The 27,019-nt window shown below is 34.8% G+C and overlaps 4 protein-coding genes across 8 annotated transcripts; 2 read left to right on the top strand and 2 right to left on the bottom strand.

Moving 5' to 3' along the window:
• The first annotated feature begins 1,006 nt into the window (after positions 1-1,006).
• On the top strand, positions 1,007-2,694 carry LOC129570785 (uncharacterized). Its single transcript, XM_055450507.1, has 2 exons — positions 1,007-1,106; positions 1,191-2,694. Exon 2 carries the CDS (start codon positions 1,214-1,216, stop codon positions 2,564-2,566), a length of 1,353 nt encoding a protein of 450 aa, XP_055306482.1. The 5' UTR covers positions 1,007-1,106; positions 1,191-1,213; the 3' UTR covers positions 2,567-2,694.
• On the bottom strand, positions 2,532-5,037 carry LOC129570784 (uncharacterized). 4 transcript variants are annotated; one of them, XM_055450503.1, is made up of 3 exons: positions 4,823-5,037; positions 4,427-4,646; positions 2,532-4,342 (listed from the first exon to the last, which is right to left on the bottom strand). In XM_055450503.1, exons 2-3 carry the CDS (start codon positions 4,438-4,440, stop codon positions 2,914-2,916), a joined length of 1,443 nt encoding a protein of 480 aa, XP_055306478.1. In that variant the 5' UTR covers positions 4,441-4,646; positions 4,823-5,037; the 3' UTR covers positions 2,532-2,913. The 4 variants fall into 4 exon arrangements, with proteins under 4 accessions (XP_055306478.1, XP_055306480.1, XP_055306481.1 ...); XM_055450505.1 differs by having other exon boundaries at positions 4,754-5,037; XM_055450506.1 differs by lacking the exon at positions 4,427-4,646.
• A 2,472-nt stretch (positions 5,038-7,509) lies between these two features.
• Positions 7,510-9,997, top strand: LOC129570772 (uncharacterized). Its single transcript, XM_055450488.1, has 7 exons — positions 7,510-8,023; positions 8,259-8,305; positions 8,379-8,538; positions 8,713-8,919; positions 9,254-9,300; positions 9,420-9,567; positions 9,637-9,997. The coding sequence occupies exons 1-7, from the start codon at positions 7,867-7,869 to the stop codon at positions 9,765-9,767; spliced, it is 897 nt and encodes a 298-aa protein (XP_055306463.1). The 5' UTR covers positions 7,510-7,866; the 3' UTR covers positions 9,768-9,997.
• LOC129570771 (BTB/POZ domain-containing protein 2-like) lies at positions 9,791-11,886 on the bottom strand. Of its 2 annotated transcripts, XM_055450486.1 has the most exons (3): positions 11,828-11,886; positions 11,634-11,760; positions 9,791-11,539 (listed from the first exon to the last, which is right to left on the bottom strand). In XM_055450486.1, exon 3 carries the CDS (start codon positions 11,529-11,531, stop codon positions 10,170-10,172), a length of 1,362 nt encoding a protein of 453 aa, XP_055306461.1. In that variant the 5' UTR covers positions 11,532-11,539; positions 11,634-11,760; positions 11,828-11,886; the 3' UTR covers positions 9,791-10,169. The 2 variants fall into 2 exon arrangements, with proteins under 2 accessions (XP_055306461.1, XP_055306462.1); XM_055450487.1 differs by having other exon boundaries at positions 9,791-11,505; positions 11,634-11,859.
• Positions 11,887-27,019: the final 15,133 nt, after the last annotated feature.

Consider the following 27,019-nt stretch of genomic DNA (forward strand, 5'->3'; position numbering starts at 1 on the left):
AAAACCCGCGAGGACCCGCTAAAAACGAACATACATTCTTTTAACCATTATTAGTTGCAATGAATCTTACGTCTCACTAATAGAATTGACATTCGAATGTTCAAGTAAATGATTTAATCGTCCATATAAGGATACACAAGGCTTCGTTTTCACCTAGGGGTTTCACGCAAACTCGAAGGCCGAAGATTTTACTAAATAGCTGGAAATAAAACCAATTTATGTGTAAACTATAGATATTGCTTCTTTTTATTCATAAACTCGAATTTATTAGAATTTTTTGAATCTAAAAATTCTGGAAGTGGGTTTTGGTGGATCCTCAGGATTGTTCAAAACCGCTCCTGGTTCTGGAAGTGGATCCTCAGGATGGACCAGGGCATTGTCAAACCCAGTCTGATCCATCCTGAAGATCCACCAAAACCCACTTCCAGAACCGGGAGCAGTTTTGAACGATCCTGGGGATCCACCAAAACCCACTTCCAGAACATAATTTTCAAGGTGAATGTTGAAATATTTCGAAATAATACGGATTTTGGTGAATCCCAGAGAATTTTAGAGAAAAGAGAGAAATATTGAAATTTTAGATGAATTTTAAGTTGCGTGAAACCCCTAGGTTTTCACTTTTGGATAAAATGTATTGGAAATGAGAACGCACCACAATTTGACGTTTGAAAGTCGTTAAGTCCATAATTTGACAGCTCTAAAACCGTGTAACTGGCCACACTCAAGTCTTTTAGTCGTTTTCACTTGCTGTGCTTACATTCTGGAATCGTCCTCAGAACAAAATATCATATAATAGGCTTAGAATAAGTGTAAAGCCGCCTTAATAGTCCCTTCAATATTCAGTAGTAGCTATGTGTCGTTCACAGAGTGAACGACACCAGAGATACGTCAAGTGTATTCATTAAGTTTATTGTATGCGAGAGGCAGTCTTTAGACAGCAGCAAAGGAGAGTAGACAATAAAATATCGTTAAGCATTCTTCCACCTTTTCCTTACAATCATAATAATTTGTAGCATCGTTCTTATATTTCTGTGAAGTATATCATAAATAGAGATAAAAAAAAATTTAAAACAGTTTTGTTCATTCAAGTTTCACTCTTTTACATCGTAAATACAATTTTTTGCCTTCAAAACGATCGAATAAATTAAACTTGGCACCAAAAGTACTTACATAGTTCAACTTAACTTCAGTTAAGCACAGGTCAAAGGTCAAGATGTCATCTGCCGCACCATTGGTTCATAACGATCAAAGTGATGTTATCATCAAAATCGGAGAAAATTCGTACTTGAGTGAGGAGATGGCCGATTTTCACTTCAAATTTGAGATCGCTGATGGTCAATATGAACGTGTTCCAGCGCATAAGATATTTTTGATCACCGCTAGTGATGTATTTCGTACGATGTTCAATGGAACGTGGGATGAAAACGATGAGGTTGAGATTGTCGATGCGTCCGTCGTTGAGTTCAAGGAATTTCTTCAATTCTTCTATTTGCAACAAGTGAAAGTTTCAATCAGCAACGTTGCCAGAGTCATGTACCTCGGAAATAAATACAACATCGCCCAGTGCTTGAGTGTTTGTGAGAGATTCATCATAAACACACTGGATGAGAACAATGTGTGCTGGGCGTATGAGCTGGCAATCGTTTATGATCAAACAAAGCTGAAGAAATATTGTGAAACATTCATCGGAATCAATACGAAAGTAGTGCTGGCATCGGATAATTTTTTAAAAAGTGACTCGAAAGTGCTGGGTCACATTCTGAAGTTGAATACATTGTCCTGTTCAGAAAATGAAATATTCGAGGCGTGCATGAATTGGGTCAAAGCAACCGCAAAGGTGGATCAACTAACACGAGAAATCGTTCAGGCTCAACTTGGCGAGCTTTTCTATAATATTCGTTTCAAATCGATGACACCACAAGGATTTGCCGCGCTTGTTCCTTCATATGGATGCCTACTTTCAAATGATGAATACGGTGATATCTCACAAGCGATTGCCTTGCAGGACTTTCAACCGAATATATTTAGCAAAAAACCTAGAATGTCATTTGAACATTTTAGTTGTAATATGCTAATTTGTGAACGTCTCGTATCGACATTTTATTCATCTAAGCCATATGTCATTCAAAATATTGAGAAAACAAGATTTTCAACAAACACACCTATTTTTTTACTGAAAGTAATAGCTGATCAAACATGGAAATTTGCAAACAACACTTACTCTCAAATTGAAGAACTAGCAACTGAAATAACAATCGTTCAAGTTCCAGAACCAGCTCATTCTGGAGAAGAAATTGTTCTACACAATGAGCAGAATAAAATTGAAAAGAAAGAGAGGGGTATGGCCTTAACATTGATCAAACCAATTCTTATTCATCCTGGCCTTATGTATGAAATTCGATTGAAACAGTCACCACCTGCAGGCTGTTGCGTTAGAGCTCTCCTAAAATCTGTAGTAAAAATGGGATCAAATGTTATAGTGCGATTCCATGGTGATCCAACTGTAGGAGAAGATAAAAATGCAAGAGGAATGATTTTAAGGCTTACATTTGGTGAAATTTACTAACAATATCAGGAATGACAGAAATTTTCGAAAAAATTTAATTAATAAAACAAGCTAAGGTATTCCTTCTTTTACACGAAAATATTTGGAGTAAATATGGAAATTTTTTGTGTTTAATTTCAACAAAAATTGTGTGTTATTATTTACATTGTATGTTATGAGTTTAGCCCACAAATCAATAATTTCTACACATTACGATTACTTTCGTATGGTTAAATATAAAAATTGTGTATCATGTCCAAGCAAATCTGAAGAATATAAATAAATAATTTCAATAACTAAATGAAGGCACTTTAAAAATCAAATGAATCGAAAACTCAACTAAAAAAAAACATTATGTCATTTCCACCTCAAATCATATCATAATAATGATCCCAGCCGTACCAATCGGCTCGTCTAATCTCGACGAACCACAAATTCAGATCTCCATTTTTCGCAGCCCATTTTGTTGACAAAAATATGTCTGTTGTTACATAAATTGCCACTTTGCAAGCACCGACCAATCTCTTGCGTTCATCATTCAATCTTTTAAGGTCCAAAGCACCTTGTCCTTTGTCAAACTCAACGCGAATTTTGTTCACACTCACCGAGTGTCGAATAAATTGCAAAACATCATCGAGCAATGCATTGTCTATGAAAACGGTCCGGAGATTCACGAGACCTTTTGCAAGTAATTCCATCTCGATTTCCAAATCATTCTCATCCTTCCAAATGAGTAGCTCTTTCAATTGAGTTAAATGCGACAGATAGTCTACATTAAAATACTTGACCGAAAAAGCTTCAAGCGAAGCAAGTTGCCTATAATCATCTTCATCCAGATAAAAGTCAAAAATGTGTAGCCGTTTAAAGAAACCGCGTTCGTGAAGCTGATTGAGAAAACTACATAGCTCTTGTAGGCTCGACAAATTTCCATAATAATCGTGAATTTCTAATTTTTCCAACTTTGCATTGGATTCGAGCAGCTCTTGTCGATTTTTCCAAAGGTAACCAGAGCTAATAGAAAAAGTCCGAATAGTTGGATTCATCTCCAAAAATGTAGTCAACTCATTGATTCTGAACGGATCTCGTTGGATCAGTTGAATCATCTCGAGCAATGGGTATTCCCGAAGAAGCCATGAATTGGTTTGTTTTTTGACAATCGGATATTGGGCCGAATTGTCATCTTGCACAAAAAATTTCTTTAAATTTACACAAAATTTAAGTAGCATGTCGTAGACATCGCCCTCAACCGAGCAGTTCAGTAATTTTATCACTTCAAGTTGAGGTAGAATTGTTTCCAAACATTTAATTTTGGCTGTGTCCAATACATTGGAATTGAGATAAATATGATTGAGAGAGGTAAATTCGTGGCTGTGCGATTGAAAAAGGCGAAGCGGTTTGATTGGATTGAATTCTCGTGTGATGATCGTTATATACGGGTTGAACGCAGTTGACTTGATGGAAGGGTAAACTAAGGTTCCATCTTCATTATAGCTATATTCCGTATGAATGCCGTATTTGTCACAGATCGTCTTAGTCGATTTGTAATTTTCTATGAAGTATGCTCCGGCAATTCGTTGCATTGCTAGGCATGTTTGAGCGAAGCTATGCAATTCGGTTAGTGATAAGTAATCGAATATTTCATCAAAGCAGTCGACGGTTAGTTTGAAAATCTGCGATGGACCAGGTAGCGGTATTTCATACAGCTCCAATGAAAGTTCAGGCTTGGGAAGCACCACCGGTTTCTTTGTCAATCGCATCGAACGAAAGAACTTTTTTATGCTGTCCATTGCTGTGGATCTGAAAAAATAGAAAAAAAGGAAAAGTTTCAACAAATTTTAACTAAGAATTGTTAAAAAGTTTTAAAATTAAATGCTTTTTCACACTTGGCCAATCATGTCACGACTAAAATCTACCACGCCGAGTATGATTAGTAATTTTGCTCTTCAAATTAATTCCAAAGCAATGAAATGTCGTAATTTTGCTTCTGCTTTTAGCATTCAATCCAAGTGAAAGGTCCTCCTATATCACCGTTTATTTTCATAAAGCCTTCGTTGTCACTTTAAACTGTACGTTTGCCTTCTGTTTAGCTTTTTGGACGAAGCTAATGAAAGAAGAAAACTATTTAGTCAAAAATATATAATTTAAATTATCTCATCAACAAAATCAAAACTATTCGAGTATATTTTCATAAAGTTACAAAGGAAATACCTCCAAAAATCGATTTCCAACAATATTGAACGAAGTATTGATTACTGTCAAAATTAAAGTGTGACTTACACGATAAACTTGAATTGTTCAAGTCACTGCAAAAATATCTTGTCTTTATTTGTTCCTTCAAAAACCAGGTTACATTTATTTAATCGCAATTTCTTTGCTATTCGGAATTTCACAATGCAATGCAATAAATTCGACAGGATGATGTTGTCACAATAATAGAAGGGCAATATAGAATGTTAACAAACTGGAGTATTGCATTTTTTTTATTATGATGATTATTTGTTATGACATTTGAAGTGTCAGTTTTCTATGGGAACTTGTCTTCGCTTTGATAAACTGGACGATTATTCAGTGTTCATTCGAAGTGAAGTTGGCTTGGTTTTTGTCAAATTGATTGACATGAAAATAGCAGCTTTTCAAATTAAATCACCAAATATAAACAAGTATAGTGTCGCTTTAGTCATTTTTAAAAACAATTTGAATTTACAGAACGAAAGAATTAGCTTTTTCTATAATTTAAAACCTAATTATTGCTATCAAAGTATATCTGACATTTTCTTTGACATATTATTTGAATTACCCATAATTCCACAACACATGCGATTAGCTTCATGTAGCAAGTATGCGATTTAACTTGATATAGTATTAGTGAAAAAAAAAATTGGCGGCAACTGCACTGACACTTGTCAGAGTGTGATAAGAATTCTTTCATTCATTCTGACTTTAAATCTTCACTTATTTAAAAATTATAGATGAAAATACCGTCACCGAAAATTATTAAACAATTATAGTGGAAATTTAATAAAACTCAGCCTAAACAAGATGAATTGTGATGAAATTTAAAAATATTGTTTGAATGACAGTTTTCACAAAATCCAATATATATAGAGATTCATAAATCATCTGTTTATTTCTATTCCAAGGTCCATTGAAGAATCTGGTAGAAGAATAGTGATTTCATACCATCAACAAAACATGTCGTCAGAAGAGCTTGGATTTAAAGGAAATAACCTTCCTTCGGAAATAATGAAAAGTTTTTATTTGAATGCTGATTTGGCGGATGTATTTTTCGTGTGCAAATCGGCTGATGGTGGTGACTTTGAGCGCATACCCGCACATAAGTCCATTCTCATGCAATCCAGTAAAGTATTCAAAGCGATGTTCAGCCCGATTACAAATAACAACAGTGGTCCAACTAACTTGGACGGTCCAAGTGAGCCTATCTATTACGTTGAAGGAAATGGCGAAGTGAAAGTAGATGATGCTTATGCAGAGTCCATGAAGGAGTTTCTTCAGTTTTTGTACCTGGGTGAGGGAAAAGTCACCGTGGACAATGTAGCTGAAATCGTTAATTTGGCTGAAAAATATAAAATCAATGAATGTACCAGGGAATGTGAGGAATTTATGAAAAAAAATTTAACCGTTGATAATGTTATTAAATTTTACGCTCCGGCAATTCTTTTCGATCGAACCGAACTGCGTGAACGTTGTGAATCGGAGATCGTTTTGAATACAGAAATTCTGTTAAAAACGACTGATTTTTTGAACTGTGATCGCAAAATACTTGAGTCAATTTTTAAAATCGATTGGTTTACGTGTGCAGAAGCTCATTTATTAAGAGCAATTGTTGGCTGGGCAGACAATTGGTGCAAACAGACAATTGGTGCAATTAGGCGAATTTCTATTCAGGATTCGTTTCCAATCAATAAATATGTGCGATTTTGCTCAATTTATCGCATGTTATGAGGAATTTTTCACCCATCAAGAAACTAACGAAATAATTCAGCTAATGGGTATGCCTCAATATCAATCAAACCAATTCATTGGACTATCACGTACAATACTCAAACCGTGGAATGAGGATTCGGCCCTGAAATATAAAAATGATGGTCAATCATTGGCAGTCGATGTTCCAAACGGTTGTGGAACCATAACATTTATATCAACCATGCCACTTATTCTAGGGGCTTTTTATCACCCAGCTATTCGCCACAAAGAAATTGATGATTGTTTGATTCCAGTTTTAATTGAAATATTTGAAAAATCTGACAATAGGATAACACGTCTCTCTACGTTCACAACAAACTTGAAGCATGATTTCGGTATATTTGAAAACGCTCTTGTTTCTTTGTCTACGCCAATTTTTATAAGACCGCAGCGCGAATATGAAATCACAATGCCAAGTGAATGGGAAAGCGCTTTCATGTTTCAAAATGGATATAACAATCGTGGAATTGTTTTAAGCAATGGGGCTTGAGGTATATCATTGGACTTTTTATATTATTCTTGAATGAGTGAAGGTTTAGAATTATTCTTTTGCCATAAAATTGTCCCTAAAAACGAATATTATACATACTAACTTTTAAAACACCAGAAAATATGTCTTTTTATTTAAAAAAAAAAAGAAACTCCAAAACTTCCAACTTTTCTATAAGTTTAGTCAGTAAAATACTCCATTAAGGCAAATCGGCGTTCCGTCACCAATGTTATTATAAAAATGTAAATAATGTATATGCGGTGCGACGACCGCAAGCTCAGTATAAACAAATCGCATAACAAACAATAAACATACGCTACCACGAATGTATATAAACAATCGTCGACAGCTAAAGCATTCCGAGTGTTCTTACCTTACTAAATACACACAAGCCCATGAGTGCGGTTCAATGTGTGAGTTGTAAACATTTGTTGCGTTGAAGCCGGTCAGTTGCGGCGGTTGCGTTTGCGTTTGTGTATGAATCGTACGCAGTATCGCGAAATGTATTGAGACAGTCACAACGTATTGTGCTGGATTCGCGTCGCATTTTATTTTGACATTTTATAACATTTCTATAGAATTAAAAATGTACCAATTGTCTTATTGATTTAATAAACATTTCTCACGTTTTTAAACAATTTTGAAATTGAATTCGGTGCTTTGCTATATTATTGGTTCTAAAAATGGTTGAAAAGTTGATGTTCTATTGATTAATAAGTGAATTAGTATCTTATTGACTGTCCCAAGGTCATCTCATTAAAAGAGAACGCACCTCAAATATATGAAGTCATCGGCAGTAATTGTCTATATATAAATCTGTGTTCGAAGCGAGAGAGTGCATTTTAAAATGGAACAAGAGCAGTCGCACTTTCTTTTTGGCAGAAAAGTTACTGGACAATTCGCGGCCTTTTCAGCAGTTATTTTTTCTATTGCGCTTACAGCATTCATTGCATGTATTTATGTTGGATTCGAGCTAAATTTAACTCTAATCATTTTTGTTATTGGTAAGTTTGATCGACGATTTTTTTTTTCACTTTTCGGCACGCCGTGCAACTACGTCGTGCACTTTTTGTTTTTTCCATTTCTTTTCTTGGATCTTTTAACGATATTTTTATTTTGAAATTCAAAAATTCTTTCAGAAGAACAAGTTTCAAAGGTCATAAAAATACGCTGAAAACAATACAAATTTCCATTATAAATGAAATTCATGCAAAATGTCATTTTGCTTCTTTTTTCCAGTTGCGAATGTTCTAGTGACATTTGTATGGTTGCTTGGAATTTTCAAAGTAAGTAAATGCGAATGAAAAGGGTAATTCAATTCGACGGTTGTCAAAATGTGATCGTCTATTCATTTAACAGGATAAAAGGGAATTCATGCTCTTTTCGCTGATATTCTGGGGTGCACTGTTGGACATCTGGTTGGGTTACATCTTCCTAATAACAATAGAATCAATACCATATGGACCTGATCTATATCGAAAACATACCACTGCCGAAATTGTTATTCCAAGTATAACAGGTATTGGTAAAATTACCTTGATAGCACTGATGCCGCATCAACTCAATTATCATTTATGATCATTTTTAATGATAAATGAAATTATATTAAACACACAGAGGGAGAGAAATGTGTAAAACATTCAAAAAAATTTAACAAAACTTTCTAACTCCAATTTTTCTCCATTTTTTGCAGTTCTTTTCGTATTATATTACATATGGTTGATGTTGATTTATAAATCAATGGGCAAAGATATACGAAAGATATTTCGTATGGATTGGCAAATGTCTGGAATACTATATGGTGGGGTGATGATATCATTAACCCTCGGTCAAACGTTACTCTTTCATTTGCAACGTTTACAATCCGACTTTTACTTCTACGGAACAATTTTGTACATTGGTAAGTGCCACAATTGATATGATTTTATAGTATTTTCAAAGAGGTTGTAAGAGAATCAAAATAAGTGTAATTTTAATAAACTGAAGAAGAAAAAAATCAAATTGAGTATCACTCAATGAGTGAGACTGCAGAAAAAATAAGAACGAAAAAGTGTCTTCATTTTTGCTGAAGAATTTAATGAAAAGTTTATACGACCTGAATCCAATTAGTGTCAATGAATTTATCAATAGTTCAAATCAATCATATGAATGCATCCATCCATTTAACATACCCGATTTAGGTAACCTTAAAATTGACAATTCAAATGCCATTAAAATGCCTAATTTCTTTGCAGTTTTTAATTCGATTGCTGCCATTAGTTGGCTATATGCAATTGCCAAAGTAAGTAAAGTGAAAAACAGATTGAATAAAATTTTTCGATTGAAGAAAGTTCAGCAAGAGAAGAAATTTTGCAATAAGTAAAGAAAAATCAACATTAATGTGAATTTATTTTCTTGTAGAAAAAACAAATGTTTGTCCTGAGCGCACTAGTTTGTTGGCTTGTGCCTCTGAGTATTTGGATTGGTCTTGTAATCTACGGCATAACTGAGAAAGGATTTAATCCAGGGAATCGCAAGAATGGACATAATATAATCTATCCAGTATCGAGTATGTAAAAATTGTTGTAGATTTCGGAAATTGATTATTCTCAATAATTTTATTTCGTATTTTTCGCAGTATTTACAGTAATTGTGTATGTCGCTGCCTGTTATACATTTAAATCAATCAACAGCAATGAGTCCGAAAGCGACCGATTCAACATAGCATATGCACCACCACCCACTGCAAGAAGAAAATTTGACGCTTAATGAATGAGCAATAAAACGCCAAATGAAGCCTTAATTACATTTTATTTAAACACACATTTAACATTTTCAATGAATTTCATACAATTTTTAAACCATTTTCACACATTATTTTTGCATTGCATTGCCTCTTCTAGCTAGTAGGCATCTAATTATATTTTTAGAAAATGTTTTGCTGTTTTATTCAGGCAAATTTATGATCTGAAATAAATGCTTAGTTATATGCACCAGAATATTCAAATTTAGTTTATTTTATAACAAATGAAGTTTCTCTACATTTTTTTTTCAACATTATTTGAATTTAGCGGCAATCGTATCGACTAAAAGTGATTTATTATTGAAATTACTCGCATATTTGTTTATTTTTCTTTTGTTTACAAAAATCACACCCCAAAATTATTCCTTCTAAATTCTGTGAAATTCAAAACCTAAAATTAGGCCTCTGGCAACATCGGTATCTCCATCGAATGGATCACCATGGAATTGAATTTTGACATCTGACTGAACTTGAACTTCTGTCTTTAACAGCGCAGAAGTATAAGAACTATCAGGAGGAGACTGATTCATACGTATTTCATGAATTAATCCGCTTCTAATAAGAATCGGTTTGTTTAGCAAAATTTTAGCTCGCTTTCCAACCTCTAGAACGCCTGTTCCTTCATAAAGTACAATTTCTTTGCTGGAATCCGTTGGACCAGGTAATGTTACGATTTTTATGTCAGTTGATAATTTATCAGTCGAATCAATGCCATCTTCATAGTTCGAGTATTTAGTGAAAACCTTTGAGCATTCAAACGCTACTAGAAATATCGGTTCGTTGGTTGAAAATGTTGTGGTTTCAATGTTTTGAATGTAATACGGCTTTGAAGACCCATATTTGGATATTAATCGATTGAATTGAACACTATCTCCTTCAAAGGATGGAATCATTTCATCGTATCGTTTTTGATGGTTTCCATTGAATTTGGTTGGCTTCAATTCTTTGGACGCAATCATTCGAATAACTTCTCTGTATTCATCGAACGTAAATAGATTACCGTATAATGGATCAAGTGCGGAAAACTCATCCAACGACATTGAACCAAAAGGCAATTCGTCAAATAAGGATCCGAGTTCCGTTTGAACAATTTCCTTCGTTAAGTCATCCTGTCCACTTGAAACTTTCACCCAACGCATGCATGATTCGAACAGTTCAGCTTCCGTACATGATAAATGTTTCATGCTCAAAATGCGACCCAAAGTATTTTGAGTGCATACAAGAAAGCTGTCCGATGTTAGTACTGCTTTTGTGTTCAAACCAATGATAGTTTCACAGTATTTCTTCAACTTGTCTTGATTGATCGCTATTCCAATCTCATAAGCCCATGACACATTGTCATCGGTTATCAAATCAATAACGAATTTTTCACATACACTTAAGCAATTTGGAACATTGTATTTATCCCCCAGATACATAACTTTGGCAATGCTGTCCATAGTTATTTCAACAGTGTTGATGTAGAAGAATTGAAGAAATTGCTTGAACTCGTCAGCTGAGGCGTCAGTAATTTTGGTCTCGTATTGTTCTTTCCATGATCCATTGAACATTGCTCGGAAGACATCACTTCCAGTGGCTAATAGTAGTTTGTGGGCCGCAACACGTTCATATTCACTATCGCTATCAGTCGTCTCGAATATGAAGTAAAAGTCCGCCATCTCTTCACTCAAGTATAGTTGTTCTCCAATCGTTGAATGAACATCGCTTGTGTATTTGTGAACAATTGACATGATTAGGCCTGATTAGGGGAAACAAAATAAATGCATAATTTATATTTAATCTGTCAGTCAGTCAAATGAATAGCATTCATTGGATATTTTGTTGTTACTCACTCAGTAATATAGTTCGGGTGTATTTGTTGCGATTGCTTTGGTGAAATGTGATCTTCTTGGTTATGAATGCGATGCGATCAAATCGGTTTTCAATTTTTGAACGGAAATGTTCCAATATCACAAAATTCTAATTTACAGAGAAAAACAAATGATAATTTACAATGTAACAAGGAATCTCTTAATGATCACCATACAAGTGGAATGTTAGCTTCTGTCTCACGTCTTTATGCAGTACACAATGACATTTGAAGAAACTGATTGACAGTTCGTTCGTGTGACTAAGTTGAACTGCTTATATGTGTGCGTGCTAATCAGCAAATAATACATTGATGTTTTTGCATTCAAAACGTCACTTTTGTTTAGGTTTTCAATGCAACCAAACATTCCTTATCTCACATATGTATGAATGTATTTAGCACTCTTAGTTTGAATAGAAACCGGTATGAATGTTTTGTTGGTTTATGTAATTCATTTTTAGACGTTTGAGAAAAAAAATTCCGTGTTTGTTTATGTTTCTATCTTTGACTGATAGGTAACCATGAAATATATTCGATTCATTTATCTTCTCTATGTAGGGACTTTTTAAAATATAAGACAGACGGCGTTAAACGTCATCAACATTTCAATTCAATCACACAAACGAACTAGCCAATGAAGCATCAGAAATTCAATTTTTTTTTAAATTTCGGATTTTTTACCGCTGAAAAATGTGAGATGATTTTTAGTTTTGGCATGAACTAGGACATGAACAAAGAGTTGTTTCTCTTTATATTATTGAAAAGTCAGTACTCTCTCAGAATTCTTAAGTAGTTCGTAGATTCTATAATTTAAAATAGATTAAAACAAATGGATTTCATCACGTTTACATTTAAAAACAATCACAAGCTTATATTAATTAATAGCAATTATTTTTTCTTCTTCTTCTAGCTACCGCAAATTAAAAAGTAGGTACAATTTGTATTGAAATCAGTCCAATTATTTTTACCTGAATTTGAGGTCCTGAATAAATTAATTTTTTACTGAAAGAAAATAAATATCGAGTGAGTTTTGAAGTTGTTTATTTGAGGTATGAAAAGTATCAAAACTATTTCTTGAGTTTGATTTAGCTGGAGGTGCTTCCGAACATATGTGAACTTCACACTGTAAAGTAAGAAATTGGTTTCCATTTACCGCCAATTTTGGACTTAAAACGACAAATTTTGGACGACACGGGTTCGTTTATTTCTACGTCGACCCGTTGAATGTTTGTTTTGTTAAACCATGAGAGAACTTTGACTAATGTAAGGAAGTCAGTAAATAAAAATGCAAGCAATGGGAACAGCATTTTCTAAGGAAATTTTTGGGGAAAAAAACTCGGAAATCAATGAGAATGAATATTGTTTTTCAGTTAGTTTATTCCAATTTCAATTTATTACATCCGAATAAATCATTTTCAATCGATCCACTTTAATCATGGAATTATGGTGCATGGAAAATCCACAATGGTGGCATAATTAATAATTGCTGAAGTTGTTGTATCTGTTGAATATAATGACGACGGTGTGCTGGATTGAAATGCAACGGACGGAGTTGCGGCTGAGCCATTTCTGTCACTTTGGCCGGTACAACACTGTCAATTCGTCCCATTTCGACCAATTTCAAATTTGTATCTCCATAATGAGTTGTCCACTTCGTAGCCAAAAAAATGTTGTCTCTAACATAGATGATCACTTTTCGTGCATCAGGCAATCGGCCACGTTCTTTGTTCAATTTCGACAAGTTGAGAGTACGTCCATTGAGATAAGCGTACAATCTAATCAATTTGCTTGAATGGCGCATGAATGGCAATAGGTCATCGGATGCGATTGAGCTGATGGTAACCTTTTCAAGATGCACCAAATTGATAGCAACGACCTCAATTTCGTTTGCCTTCAGGTCGCCCGGGAGATGCAACTCTTTCAAATTGATCAAGCAAGACAAGTTACTAATTTCGGTGAATTGATCGAAGCGCAGCTTGTCCAATCCGGGCAGCAACGCCATTTGTTCACACAGTCCTTGGTTGATTCTTTCCAAACTCAAATACAATCGCTTATAGAAGCCTTTCTCATGAAGTTGTTTCAACAAACCGAAAATCTCTTGTATGTTTCCGACGGTGTGATACCAGCAATCCTCGACACCAAGTCGGTCCAATTTGGCGTTTGAGCTCAATAGTTGATTTCGATTTCCCCAAAGCGAAAGGAAATTTGTCAGAAAAATTTGTATTTTGGGATTTCGCTCGAAAAACGTAGCCAACTCGTAAAATTCGTTTACATATTTTGGGCACAAATGCAACTGCTTCAGTTTTGGGTAATGGTGAAGTAGCCATGGATTTGTCCTTCCTAGGATATCTCCAAAGTCACTATGAATTATCAAATTTGTCAAGTTTTCACAGTATTGCAACACTGAAGTGTGAATGTTCCCATCGGCGGTACATTGGTGCAATCGAAGGAGCTCGATTTTCGGCAAAATCTTTCGAAAGTGTTCAGTCTTATCCAAATCAATACGAGTAGACACGAGATTTAGATTGTTAACCGAATCAAATTCGTCAATGTGCGATTCAATGTAACGAAGTGATCCCATGTCTTCACCGTGCTGTGTTATGTTTGTGATGTATTGATTGAAGTCCGATGTTAGTATACGCTTGTTCGATCCATCATGGTCGTAGTAACAGGTGTAAATGCCCTCATCATGCGTAAATTTCTCAGCTCCAGAACAATTTCGCTTGAAGTAACGTCCGGCCACCTTATGCATTGCTTTACATGTTCGACCAAATGAATACAACTCTTTCGTTGTCAAATATTCAAATATTTCGTCACAGCAATCGACCGTTAGTTTGAAAATAGGCGGTGATGTTGGACGGTGCATCGACGATTGGCAGTCTAATAATGGCTGGCAATTTGATGGACCAGCTATTGCCACATGATTTTGATCTTCGTTCAATTCATCTGTTAACTTTTGTTGTTTGGCCGGAGACCCACCTTCGTCTTTGCTCATGACTGATTCCATACAAATTTCTATCCTATCGAAAGAAAAGAGAATTATCTAGTTAGTTTTGATATACAGAAGAACAACCGCTTAAAAACCCCTAACAAACAAGCAGACGAACAACTTTCGATATATGCATAATTTATGCATTGCATGAACGTAGTAACTGTGGGATTTCTATTCATTTTTGACACATTTTTACAATGATTATACAATAACTCAATTTTTAAATCGCTTTTTCAATTGTGCCCATCAGAGCAACCATCAAACCAAAAATAGAAAAATAGTCAAAGAAGACCTTACGATTAGTTTGACTCATGAATGCACTCAAATGCCTACTACCGTTAATGTGACCAAGATGATGTTTACTTTGCTATTCTTTTTTGAACATCTCGTTTGAAAGTTTTACGATTTGAACCAAACTCAATGGAATGGAATGTAAATTACTCATTTTCTATTGAAATTCAATTTTTTCTGATGCATAGCACAAAGTTTGGTGCGAAACATAAAACTATGATGATTTTCAAAGTTTTTTATTTCAAATTTTCGAACTATTTTAAATTAAAAACTATTTGTCCAATTTGTTCGTATGTTGAAATTCAAAACACACACAGATGAATTGCAAACGAATAGAAGCTATTGAACATGTGCATGGTTGTTGCATTTACAATTCTCTTGGGTTTAACAATACAATTTTTATGGAAAACTAAATTTAATCTTGTCTTTTTTGTCTTCTAATTTTTTCAACCGAAAAAAACACTATTAACTACTCACTTTCAATTCACAAATTTCACAATTTGTTGTTTTTTGGATGTAACATCAGTTTCAACCAATAACACTACTATGATTGAACTAACGAATTCGGCAGATTTGGATCGAGTCAATTTCTCTTTGTTATTTTGCTTACAAAATTGACTTTCAACGATCGCATACATTGAAAAAAGAATACATTCTCAACGTACACCATATGCATACATGCAAAAGTAAGTGTGTATTTGTATAAACACGAATACGTATAGATATCTTTAGGCCTTTTTTCTCCAAATTCTTCTAAAAATAGCATAAATAGTGAACTAACACATATACATGCGATCATATCTATTGACAAAGGTTCAATAGTGCTGTATACCTGAGCGTAACTGTGTTGTTTTGGCCCTTTTTACTTGCACATGTGCAACAAACATGTGTATTTCGTTGCACTTTGAATGTGGTGGTTAGCATAGCGATAAGAGAAATTTCTTATGTTATGAAATACACGATGAACAAGAAGTGAACAAAACACAGAGAAAATCACGTGTTCAAATCATAAATACTTCATTGAATTCGAATGTTTTTTGAATGGGAATTTGAATGTTTTTTGCAATTTTTGACTCCGCTAATTTTGAGTTTTCATCGCGTTTGTTACAGTCTATTCTATTCTTGAAATTACTACATGATAATCGTATGAAGTAAAAACTATTCGTGTCATGAGGCAACCGGTGAAAGAGGCAACCGGTGAATCAATGAATCAAATGTATAAAAGAATCTTCTTCTCTTCATTGTTGCTTGCAGTGGTTATATTACTATACGATGTTCACACAGACTTAAAATGTGTAGCATGAACTTGGAGTATTATTATTTTAGCTTTTCAAATATATACCAATCAGATCAGGCCGTCTTTATTTGCTCATTTCACTTTTTGTGCAAATGAAGAAACGTTTTGTGAGCACAGGTGTACCAATTTGGATATTTGCAAATGAAAAAAATTCTTAAATCACTGTGGACGCTGTTACTTACTTGACAAAATATACAAACAATGAGCATTGGCGATGCTTTCTCTATTCGCTTTTTCAAAGTGAGAAAAAACAATTACATTGGGTGTGATTTCGAAGAACGATTATGCACTATAGATTTTCGCTGGGGGGTAGGAACACAAGCGCTTGAGACGAATTCGTACGAATATTCGTGAATTCTTGTGATTGTGTATACGAGACATTCGCAGCGCAGTGAGTTTACAACAACAATAACAAAGCCACGAACGCATGAATATATGCAAATACATACCTAATATCTTGAACGAATTGCAATACTTACAATCGTTGAAGATTCCACAGCACATCTGCAGATCAGAGCAACTTGCTACATAGACATTTTTAAATTGATCAACTAATCAATATTATTATCTAGCTTATATATCGTATTGGTTTCAATTTCATTTTTATAAGTGGTTATAAATGTTAAAAATTATAGAGTAACACATACACATGCTCCTAGTTTGTCGAGGTATTTTTAACTGTCGCAGCTTTTACTGATTAAAATTGATTGCTATCTAGAGAGAGAGGAAAGAACGAAGGTAGTTGTTAAACTCAAAAGTGAATTTTCGTTGGAGTGAAAAAAAAAACAATTATATGAACTTGGAATTCCTTTTTTAGGAAATTGGAAGTACATAAATGATTCATATCATTGATATGATATCAATTATCTACATACATCGAATAGGTTTTCGTATCAGGTACACACTGAAATTCTATTATTTTAGTTTTCATTTCGGCATTTATGGAGGCAAAACCACATCAACCACACTCATTGTCTGTTACATTTAAAAAATTGACAAAAATCTGAATATAAAGCGAAAACAAGCAAATAGCAAATGACCAATAGTAAGGAAGTAAGGGGAAAACGCTCTTTGGCTGGATTTGAAGAATATAACTATATTTATTAGCATATATATAGTATATTATATAATATTATATTTTGTTGGCAATAGCTTGAACTAGTAGTTGAAAAAAAGGGGAAAGCACATCTGTATTGCAGAATAAACATCCGACATATTGTTGAATCACACGTAAGTTCTATTTAGGACGACATATTGAACAATAATAACCATTCGTTTCCATCTCCAGAAAAAATATTTTGCACATCCGTGGGCTATTTTGATAGAATATTGCAATAAAAGTAATATTCATGGCGTTTCATATTTCACCAGACCAGAGCGCATTGAAGTGAAAGATTGCGGTAGTTGCAAGTGCTGAAGATTTGGGTAAATCTGCTGTAATCATAGATTTTTTTTTATCGTCAGCTTATGACGTATGTCATCATGAATTATTATCAAATGTTTCATATTCTTACAACATTGTAAGTTACTTATATTATTACTTATATTATACCATACTAATAGTTGACTGTGCAGTAAACGGTGATAAGTCTGAATAGCACAAAATAGGAGTGCATTGAATCGCTCTAGCTCGCTCATTTCACTCTAATCAATTTATTTCAATTCTGAATACGAAAAGAATGTTAGTTCTAATACCACCATCGAACATCGAAATCATTTTCAAAACATCAAAACTACATTTGTTCACCGAATCAACTGAAAAATTATTCAATGAATCTGAGTGTGTAGCTATCTCACTCCGCCGGGTTTTTGCTCTTTTGGCCATTGTATTGTTATCGCTTCCTTTATTCGGATACTGAAATCGCTATTCAAATCGTATGAAACAAGAGTAGTTCGTGTTGCTATTTCTGATCACTGCACAGCTAAGAGCACCGAACAAAATGATCAAACAAAATTTTGATACGGTTCAAATAAGCACACAATGAGTAGACACATTCAGTGAATGTGATATCGGAGAAAAATTGAACAACTCTTGAAGTTTTGCATTTCTTTATTCATCAATTGTCAGCTTTTGAGGAGAAGAAATAGAGCAGAAATCAAGCCATATCAATGAAATACATCGTTGTCGAAATTTTTTATTATATTTGTTTGTTTACTTCATTTTCCTTTATTTTTCTGCTGTTACTCTTTACTAGTACATAAAATCAATGAGTAATGAAACATAAAAGATTTTTAAAAAATGTAAGGCGTGCAAAAGTAATCTCAAATCTAAGCTTTTTCAAAATTCATTTCAAACCGAGTTGATTCGTCTCATTTCAACCAATTTCATGATGGTTTCTCCGTAATGGGTTGACCACTTTGTTGCCAAAAAAATGTCATCTCCGACATAAATGATGACATTTCGTGCATTGGCTGACTTTTCACGTTCCTTGTTCAATTTTGCTAAGTTGAGAGTGCGTTCATTGAGGTAAACATAGAGTTTCCTCAACTTCTTTGAATGACGCATGAATGGTAATAGGTCATTCGAAGATATGGAGCTGATTGTAACTTGTTCGAGATTCACAAGATTTGAAGCCAAAATCTGAATATCGTTTGCTTTGAGGCCGCCAGGGAAATGTAACTCTTTCAAACTGACCATTTGGGGCACACTGTAAATTTTGTTATATTTTTCGAAGTGTAGTCTTTCGAGACCGGGCACCAGAATAATTTGATCGCAAATTCGTTGGCTTATCACTCTAAAATTTAGATGCAGCCGCTTGTAGAAGCCTTTCTCATGAAGTTGTTTCAGAAGATCGCAGATCTCATGCATATTTCCTATCGTATCATAGTGGAAATCTTCGACACACAACGTCTCCAATTTTGCTTTGGAATTCATGAGCTGATTTCGATTCGCCCAGAAACAACGGTAATTAGCCGAAAATATGTCCACGTTGGGATTTCGTTCGAAAAAAGAGACAAGTCCATTAATTTCGTTCACATCTAGTGGACCCAAATGTAAGCGCTTGAGTTTTGGGTGATTTTGAAGTAACCATGGATTTTTCTCCCTGCTTATAATGTACCCAAGATCATGTTGAATCCACAGATTCGTCACGTTTTCACAGTGTTTCAAGAAATAATTGAACATGTCATACCAAGCTATGCAATGATTTATCCTTAAAGTTTCAATTTTTGGTAAAATCTTGCGAAAGTATTTAACTTTTTCCGTATCCACATGTGTGCACACAAAGTAAAGATTGTTGACCGAATCTAATTCGTCACTGTGCGACTCAATGTAATGCAATGGGCCCCGTCCGTGGTCATAGTAATGTGATATATTGGTAATATATCGATTGAAACCTGATGTCATCGTTTGCTTGTTGTATTCACCTTCATGGTCGTAATAACAGGTGTAAATGCCATCATCACGGGTAAAATTTTCAGCCCCAGCAAAATTCCGTTTAAAATATTCACCGGCCACCTTTTGTATCGCTGTGCATGTTTGACCAAATGAATGTAAATCCTTTGTTGAAAGATAATCGAATATTTCGTCACAACAATCGACCGTCAGCTTGAAAATCGGTGATGATGGACCTGCTTTTTGATTTTGATCATCATTCGATTCATCGGACAACCTTTTTTTCTTGGATGCCTTTCGTTTCGAACGAAAAATCTTCATGATGTGACTCATAGCTTGTTATTTAGAGGGAAAATAGATTAAAATTCCAATTTAATTTAAAGAAAATAACTATCATCCCCAAAATTGTAATATAAATGTCAATTTGTCATAATTTCATTGTTCTGTGATTCAAAAGATCCATATTGACAAAGATCAATAGGTCATGCTCTTTTCGATGAATTAAGCAAAAGCATATCCGTTGACTTTCAAAGGCACAACATCAATTTTTTTGTTGAAAATAAACACATTTGATAATATTTGGATCAAGCCTTGGGTGACCAGTTCGTCTGAAGTTAAAATCCTTACACATAAACTGTTAAAAATCATTTTTTTTTGTTCAATTTGGCCACAAACAAAGTTATGGCTCAAAATGTTTTTATATACGAAAACTACGCTTTAAGGAAAAGTATTGGCTTTACTCCCCAAAACTTCATGACATTTTCTCATACAGACCACTATAAAGTCGCGGAAAACTTCTAATAGCATATATCTGTACACCAGGCAATGTAAATGGAACCAAACCATCCTCGTCTAATACCATTGATTTTACATGTAAAATAACGACAAAAGTGAACTCTTGTAGCGGCACAGTTGAAACTAACACAATTGAACATTTTTATGTTCAGTGTTGGTTCGGTTGTTTGCCGTATAGCCGGAGAGAGATGTCTACAGCTTAGTGGCATTGAATGACATTCAATACCCAAGGAACAAATCCCATCATCAAGACCCAGCTACCCTCCAAAAATACTTTGTTTACTATAAAAAAGGTGTAAAATTGCGATGTGCGTATGGCGTCGTCCTCGGAGGCGTTCGCGTTTTTTGTTCGCCGGATATCTCAACATGTTAACAAGATAATAGAGATCTATAAAAACCAAAAGTTTTGGCGAAGCTTCGGATTGATTTTGAGCCCATTCTGACTTACCGATTTCGTAGCCTCGGACTGAGGACCTTAAATCCTTGAAAAAAGGTAATATTCAATGGGTCTTTGAATAACCAAACACCTACATTCCTATAAATTTGGTTCAAAAATGAACGTTTTTTCATAATTTTCATTAAAAATGACACTTTTATATGGAAAATGGCCGAAATAGCGATTTTTCGAGGTCGAAACTGATATTTTTTTGTCAAAATGATCAGGGATTGTTGAAAAAAGCAATAAATTTTCATCACTGTTGTCTCATATCAAAATTTCAAACGCAATTAGCCAACACCGTTGTGTTGCAATCCTGTCATTAAGAAATTTTCATTGGACTTCTGGTTAAATATTAATCGGAATGGGAACGTTTCAGTTTGAAATTTTTCTAGTATAAATGGTACTTGAATGGATTTCGGTGCCAAATTTCATATTGCAGTTCTGAAGTTAGAACCAACGCGTTTGGTGTGTGTGTGTGTGTGTGTGTGTGTGTGTGTGTGTGAGTGTGTAGTGAGATTTTTCACGTGTACGTTTGTTTCCATTGAATAAGCAGCTCTCGTTGAATCATATCGATTGTCGAGTCTTGTTTGTACAGACTCATTTATATTGAAATTTTTGGATTTCATTCATCAGCGAAGAAAGTGGTTTGTCAAATGGAACGGGTGATACATTATGGAGACGTGTGATATGTGAGTGCAATTTTCTCTATTTCCCAAATACATTTTAGCAACATTCCTTTGCATGTGGCTTCACTCTTTAGTTTCACATGCTGTAATTCATTGTGTCAACAATATTTTGGAATCCGAACTTCGTTTCGAACTATGCATAAATGCAGATCTATGCCCGAATTAAATGAACTCACAGAAAATGAAGAATATCATCCACCCCGTTCATAATTGAAAATGAACAAACATTGAATTTACATTGGTATTTACCGTATTTTTTCTTTTTTTTAACTGATTCTTCCTGCGAACAATCCACGACTCGTTGAAAAATTCGATTTAATATGAACCGCACAAATGGAGCTGTTCTCTTGCACTGATTCATTCAAGAATGGAATGCTTTGTATACTGATACATGTATTTGGTTGGATCTCGATTGACTGAAGCGCCCTCTAAAGAACCTATGGCGAGTTCGTGATGTCCGTATGTTATACTTCAGTATGACATTTGACAGAACGGAGAGTTAACTTGATTGTATTGTCATTAGCCTTAGATTATCTAGGTGGTGTTTGCGCTCAATATTAGTTGTCGAATTCAAAACGAATAGGAGAGTTGGATTCATTCCATATTATTTTGCCCCATTCTAAGAAAACTTTTTAAATGCGTACATAGTTCTGTGCGATTGGAAATATCACATTGAAAATTCCGCATTCTTTTCTTTGTGTATGTATTCTCATATGCGATACAGTGAGTGTGTATATTTGTCTTCTTCACTCCCAAGTGGAATCATATAGAAAGAGTGAAGTATTCATCGCTGTCAAACCGATACAATTGTTTTTGACTAAATACTGACCTCAATATTTTCTCTACATTTCATGTAGTCCCTAAAAAACAGTCGCATTTTTCGAAACTTAATCATACAATGAATCCGAGTGTGTAGCTATCTCACTCCGCCGGGTTTTTGCTCTTTTGGCTGTTGTATTGTTATCGCTTCCTTTATTCGGATACTGAAATCGCTATTCAAATCGTACGAAATAAGAGTAATTCGCACAGTGCACAGCTTAGAGATTTGCACCAAACAAAATGATCAAACAAAATTTTGATACGGTTCAAATGAGCAGTAGACACAACCAGTGAATAAGATATCCGAGTAAAATCAACAAAACATTAGAGAAAATCGAGATAATGCTAGTCAAAATCCCATCATATCCCCATTGCTGTTGAGTTCAACCACTTATCGATTGAGCTATGGATCCATCAGTTTGGCACCGCTCAATTTTTCCGCCTGGAAAATAGAAACCGACCTACCCTATTCTTGAAGTTTTGCATTTCTTTATTCATCAATTGTCGGCTGTTGAGGAGAAGAAATGGAACAGAAATCAGGTCATATCAATGACGGGAAGGTGACTTTTGGTATTTATTTTTAATGAAATGATCTCCAAAAATCATAATGAATATCTAAAAAAAATGAAACGATCTCCAAAAATTAATTGAAAATGATCTCCAGAAAAAAATAAAATTATACAACCGAAAATAATGAATTGGTATCCAGGAAAAATTAAAAAATTTGCAAAAAAAAACAAATTTGTCTCCAAAAAAAAAGAATGGTCTATAAAAAATATTACATTTCGCACTTTAAAAAATGAAATGATGTTTAGCAAAAAATAATTGCGTCCAAAAAGTTTCTTTTTATCTCTATAAATAATGAAATGATCACAAGATGCAAAAATAAAATGGTTACCAAAAATATTGAAATTGTTGCGAGAAAAAAATGGATTCGGTCTACAAATATACTAGGCGGATTGAAAATGACCTGAAAAAATGAATGAAAGTTTAATTTTTCAAGTAATCCATATCATTTTCAAAAACTACAATCTTTTTTAGGAATCCAGTCAAAATTTGAACCAAATACAACCATCATTTCCCAAGTTACAGTCATACGAGTGAAAGTCTCCCAAAAATGCTCTAATTTTGCCGTTTAGTATAGAAATTATCTCTAAAAGTATTGAAATTGATTAAGAGAATAAACAAATGAAAAATAAGTCTGTAACAACAATTTCCGAAATTATTAAATTGATTGAATAGAGAAAAATGGAACAAACAAAAAACATTCTCATAGCACAAAAGAAATTTCATTTGTATTTGTTAATAAGCCAATAATAAAACTTCTATTGTAATTTAGTTTTTTTTAACACACATTCCAGTTCATTTGGTCCTTCTTCGACAGCAACTAATTAAGTTCGATAAAGTTGCCAATCTAAAAGAATTATTCATTTTTGAATGTGCGCGAATTGTTTGAGGTAATGTAAATTTTAGTTTAAACTATAGACTTTTTAAAAATTTGATCCTCTTCTTAACGATGAATTTAATCAAAAACTCAAATATCGATGCTTCTTAAGACTTTCTCATTGACAAATATATATATATTGAAGTTCACATAAACAGAATAATTATTTTGCATATACAGTAAAACCTGTGAATAAACCTAGAATTCTTATCAATAGTGGAAAAAAATTTCTCCATAGGATTTTGTTATGGACATGTTTCACTGTATTTCATGATTCTCTTTGTATTGAGTCTGCTCAGTTCCGATAGCATAAAGTGGGGTTAAGAAAAGTCGAACGAAAAACCAAATCTACTTCTTGAAATCATATTCGTGGTGATTATAATTCCACTAGCAATAATGTATTTGTTTCTGATTTCCATTCTCTATACTCGCATTTTATTTCTTCTTCCACAACATTCACATCAAAACCAAAAATAATAATTACCACCATAATAATTCGATGTTCGCTGTCGCTGCATCTTCACGTTTCTTCCAATCGAATGTGTCAACAAATCAAATTCACTGTCATCCGATCATTCTTCCTTGATATTTTACTCTTGCTCTATTTCGTCTGCAATGTTGCCTAGCTTAGTCGTTAGTTACACGACCATTCGAAGTATCTTTTGTTTGGATGCATATCCATAACCAATGCAAGTCTATTTGCAAAAGTTGAAACAAAAAATGAATAGAATGTGAAATCTGACAGTTCAGTTTTTCTTTGCTAATGAACAAAATTATACTGAAAAAAATCTGAATTCCAAGTGAATTTGAAGAGTTTGCGAAAAGTTGATAAATCAAGTATAAATTTACATTGGAAATATCTTAATTAAAATAGAATTCAGACTGAAAAATAGCACAACACTCATAATACTCTACGAAAGTTGCTGAATAATTGTTGAACGAAATGGAAGTTTTATTGAATCTATGTGAAAATAAGTCACTTTCAAAAGAATATTTGGCTGAAGTGGAGAAAATTCTTTTTATTTCTTTTGAAAAGGTTGAGTTTAAAATTTCAAGCACATATTTTGGTTACTCACTTCATTGATCGAATACCACGTCAGTTGTGTGCTATGGTGTTTATGTGTAGGTGTGACTTGCAACGATTCATAGTCTACAAATGTGACAGCTTCGAATTTGATCACTCCCTTCATTCCAAATGTGCAACTATCAATCCGACTGGAATTCACATTTGCATTTCACAAATAAAGATCGGAGAATTGATTTTTTTCTTCAAAATATTCAAAGTAATCCTGTTTATTCAAGAAAAATACATAGGTCTGCTATTTGTAATATTCAAAATCGAAAAGCGAACGTAAAATCTAAAAAAAAAACAACTGAAAATTGAGCTTGATATGAAATGAATAAAGAAAAACGAAATGACCCTAATCACGAATTAAAGCTGGAGTAGCTTTGCGTGGCCGACCTCGTGGATTCTTCTTTGGAGAAACACTTGCGGTTTTTTCCAGCAAATCCATCGGTGGTTCCAGAAGAGCAAGTTTGTACGCCAGGTGAACAATGTGTTTGCAAATGTAGTCATGGCCAAAAGCGGGACAGGTACAAACTGATTGTTTCCATTCCGAGCGGTTGATTTGGATGCGGTGCATTTGGAATGCATTTTGAGCGAATTCTTTGAAATTTTTCCATTTTTGTTCACTGAATTTCAGAACATCGGCGGATGTCACTTTGCCAGGTCGTTCACCGGAAAAGACGAAGAATTCCGTATCATTTTTGTGAAGTATGGTTTGGCGTACCGATGACCTTTCATTCGGAGTTCATCGGTGAGAACTGCTTCGGTTTGAGGTGGCGGGTTGGTAATGTAATATTTCGAACGATCTCGTACGTAGCCGATGGCATCACCCAGGTAGGCCGACAGAGTTTTCCGTTCGTAGTTCGTTTGCGTCTGCTTCATAGACTTGTTGAAGTTTTCCGTAGCGTTGTTTGTGCCTGGAACGCCCGCATTTGACGCTTCTTTCGATGCTCCGAAGTACCAATTTGGCAAATTTTTGAGGTATTGTTCTTGAAAGTAGGCCAAAAAATCCTTTTCCTTCTTTTGCCATTTCTTCAGAAATAACTTTGCGCCAGCATCGAACGTTGCCTGGTCATAGCTGTGACGTAGTGTGCGGATGTCATCTTTGATGTCGGCCTTATTTTCACCTTTGTTGAATGATCTTTTTTCAACATTAGCCATAACATGATAGAAGCACATCATGCGCACGACGTTTTCCTCGAACGATAGCTGCACCGCTCGTGAAATGGCAGCAGCACCATCACCCATTACAGCCTTTGGACGAAGTTCCTTGTCTGTCGCCTTACTGACACCGAGTTTCAACGAATCGAACAGGAACTTGTAATCGTTGGTGCTCTCTCCGGAACACACTCCGATGCCGGCCAAGTGAAATTTTTTCGCCATATCCGTTATGCCAATGACAAGGATTGGAAAACCGTGAATCAACTGTTTGTATGTGCCGTCACAATGTAAGGTATTGCACAATGTTGCATGCGTGAGCAGGTGCTTGGTTGAGTAGAAGATGCGGAAAAACTTTTGGTCATCGGGTGTAAGCAGAGGAGAAAACTCTGCACTCACAATGAAAGCGTCGTCCAAAGATTGTGGCACAGCTGAGTGAGCGTTCACGAAATCTTTCAAGTTGGCAATCGAAACATCTGGGTCGACGCTCGTCTTTTTCCGATAATATTGGATCACATTTTTCACTTGCTTTTCGTCTGGGATTGTTTGCAAATCTGGCCGATTGCGCAGAAGCATCATTATTGCTTGCAATTTGTTGCCAACGTTGTATTGATCGATAATAAACTGTTGAATGTCGTCCGGAACGCTTTTGTTGCGATTGGTCGATGTGCCGCATGAATGATCCAAACTCTTTCGGAATAGTTTGATCGATGGGTCATTCGGAATGCCACCATGCAACGTGTAGACACCCGCATTGCATTGTTTACCACGACGCTTCACATCGTTGCATCGGTACGTTGTTTTGACGCCTTTGTTTAAATGTTCAGTTTTCAATTTAGACCAGCAACCTTCAGTCTCCAAAAATGTGCTGAATTCATCTGCACTTCCGAAATCTTGCTGGAACAACCAAACAGATTTTGCTTCTGGCGGTTGGACTGGTGCGTTTTGGCCGTTGCGTGCAGCATCATTTGCCCCTGTTGGCGGATTGTTGACATTGTCATTTGCACCATTTTGATCAGTTCCAGCCACTGTAGTCGATTGTTGAACT

This window comes from Sitodiplosis mosellana, unplaced genomic scaffold, assembly GCF_009176505.1.
Source record: "Sitodiplosis mosellana isolate CC-2019 unplaced genomic scaffold, AAFC_SMos_1.0 Smas_scaffold_80, whole genome shotgun sequence".
Classification (NCBI taxonomy): domain Eukaryota; kingdom Metazoa; phylum Arthropoda; class Insecta; order Diptera; family Cecidomyiidae; genus Sitodiplosis; species Sitodiplosis mosellana.

Excerpts from the sequence above, each read along its gene's own strand:
- LOC129570772 (XM_055450488.1), top strand. The coding sequence starts at position 7,867 with ATGGAACAAGAGCAGTCGCACTTTCTTTTTGGCAGAAAAGTTACTGGA. Across the intron at positions 8,539-8,712 it reads TGTTATTCCAAGTATAACAG|TTCTTTTCGTATTATATTAC; the intron begins GTATTGGTAAAA and ends CATTTTTTGCAG. Across the intron at positions 9,568-9,636 it reads TATAATCTATCCAGTATCGA|TATTTACAGTAATTGTGTAT; the intron begins GTATGTAAAAAT and ends TATTTTTCGCAG.
- LOC129570785 (XM_055450507.1), top strand. The coding sequence starts at position 1,214 with ATGTCATCTGCCGCACCATTGGTTCATAACGATCAAAGTGATGTTATC.
- LOC129570771 (XM_055450486.1), bottom strand. The coding sequence starts at position 11,531 with ATGTCAATTGTTCACAAATACACAAGCGATGTTCATTCAACGATTGGA.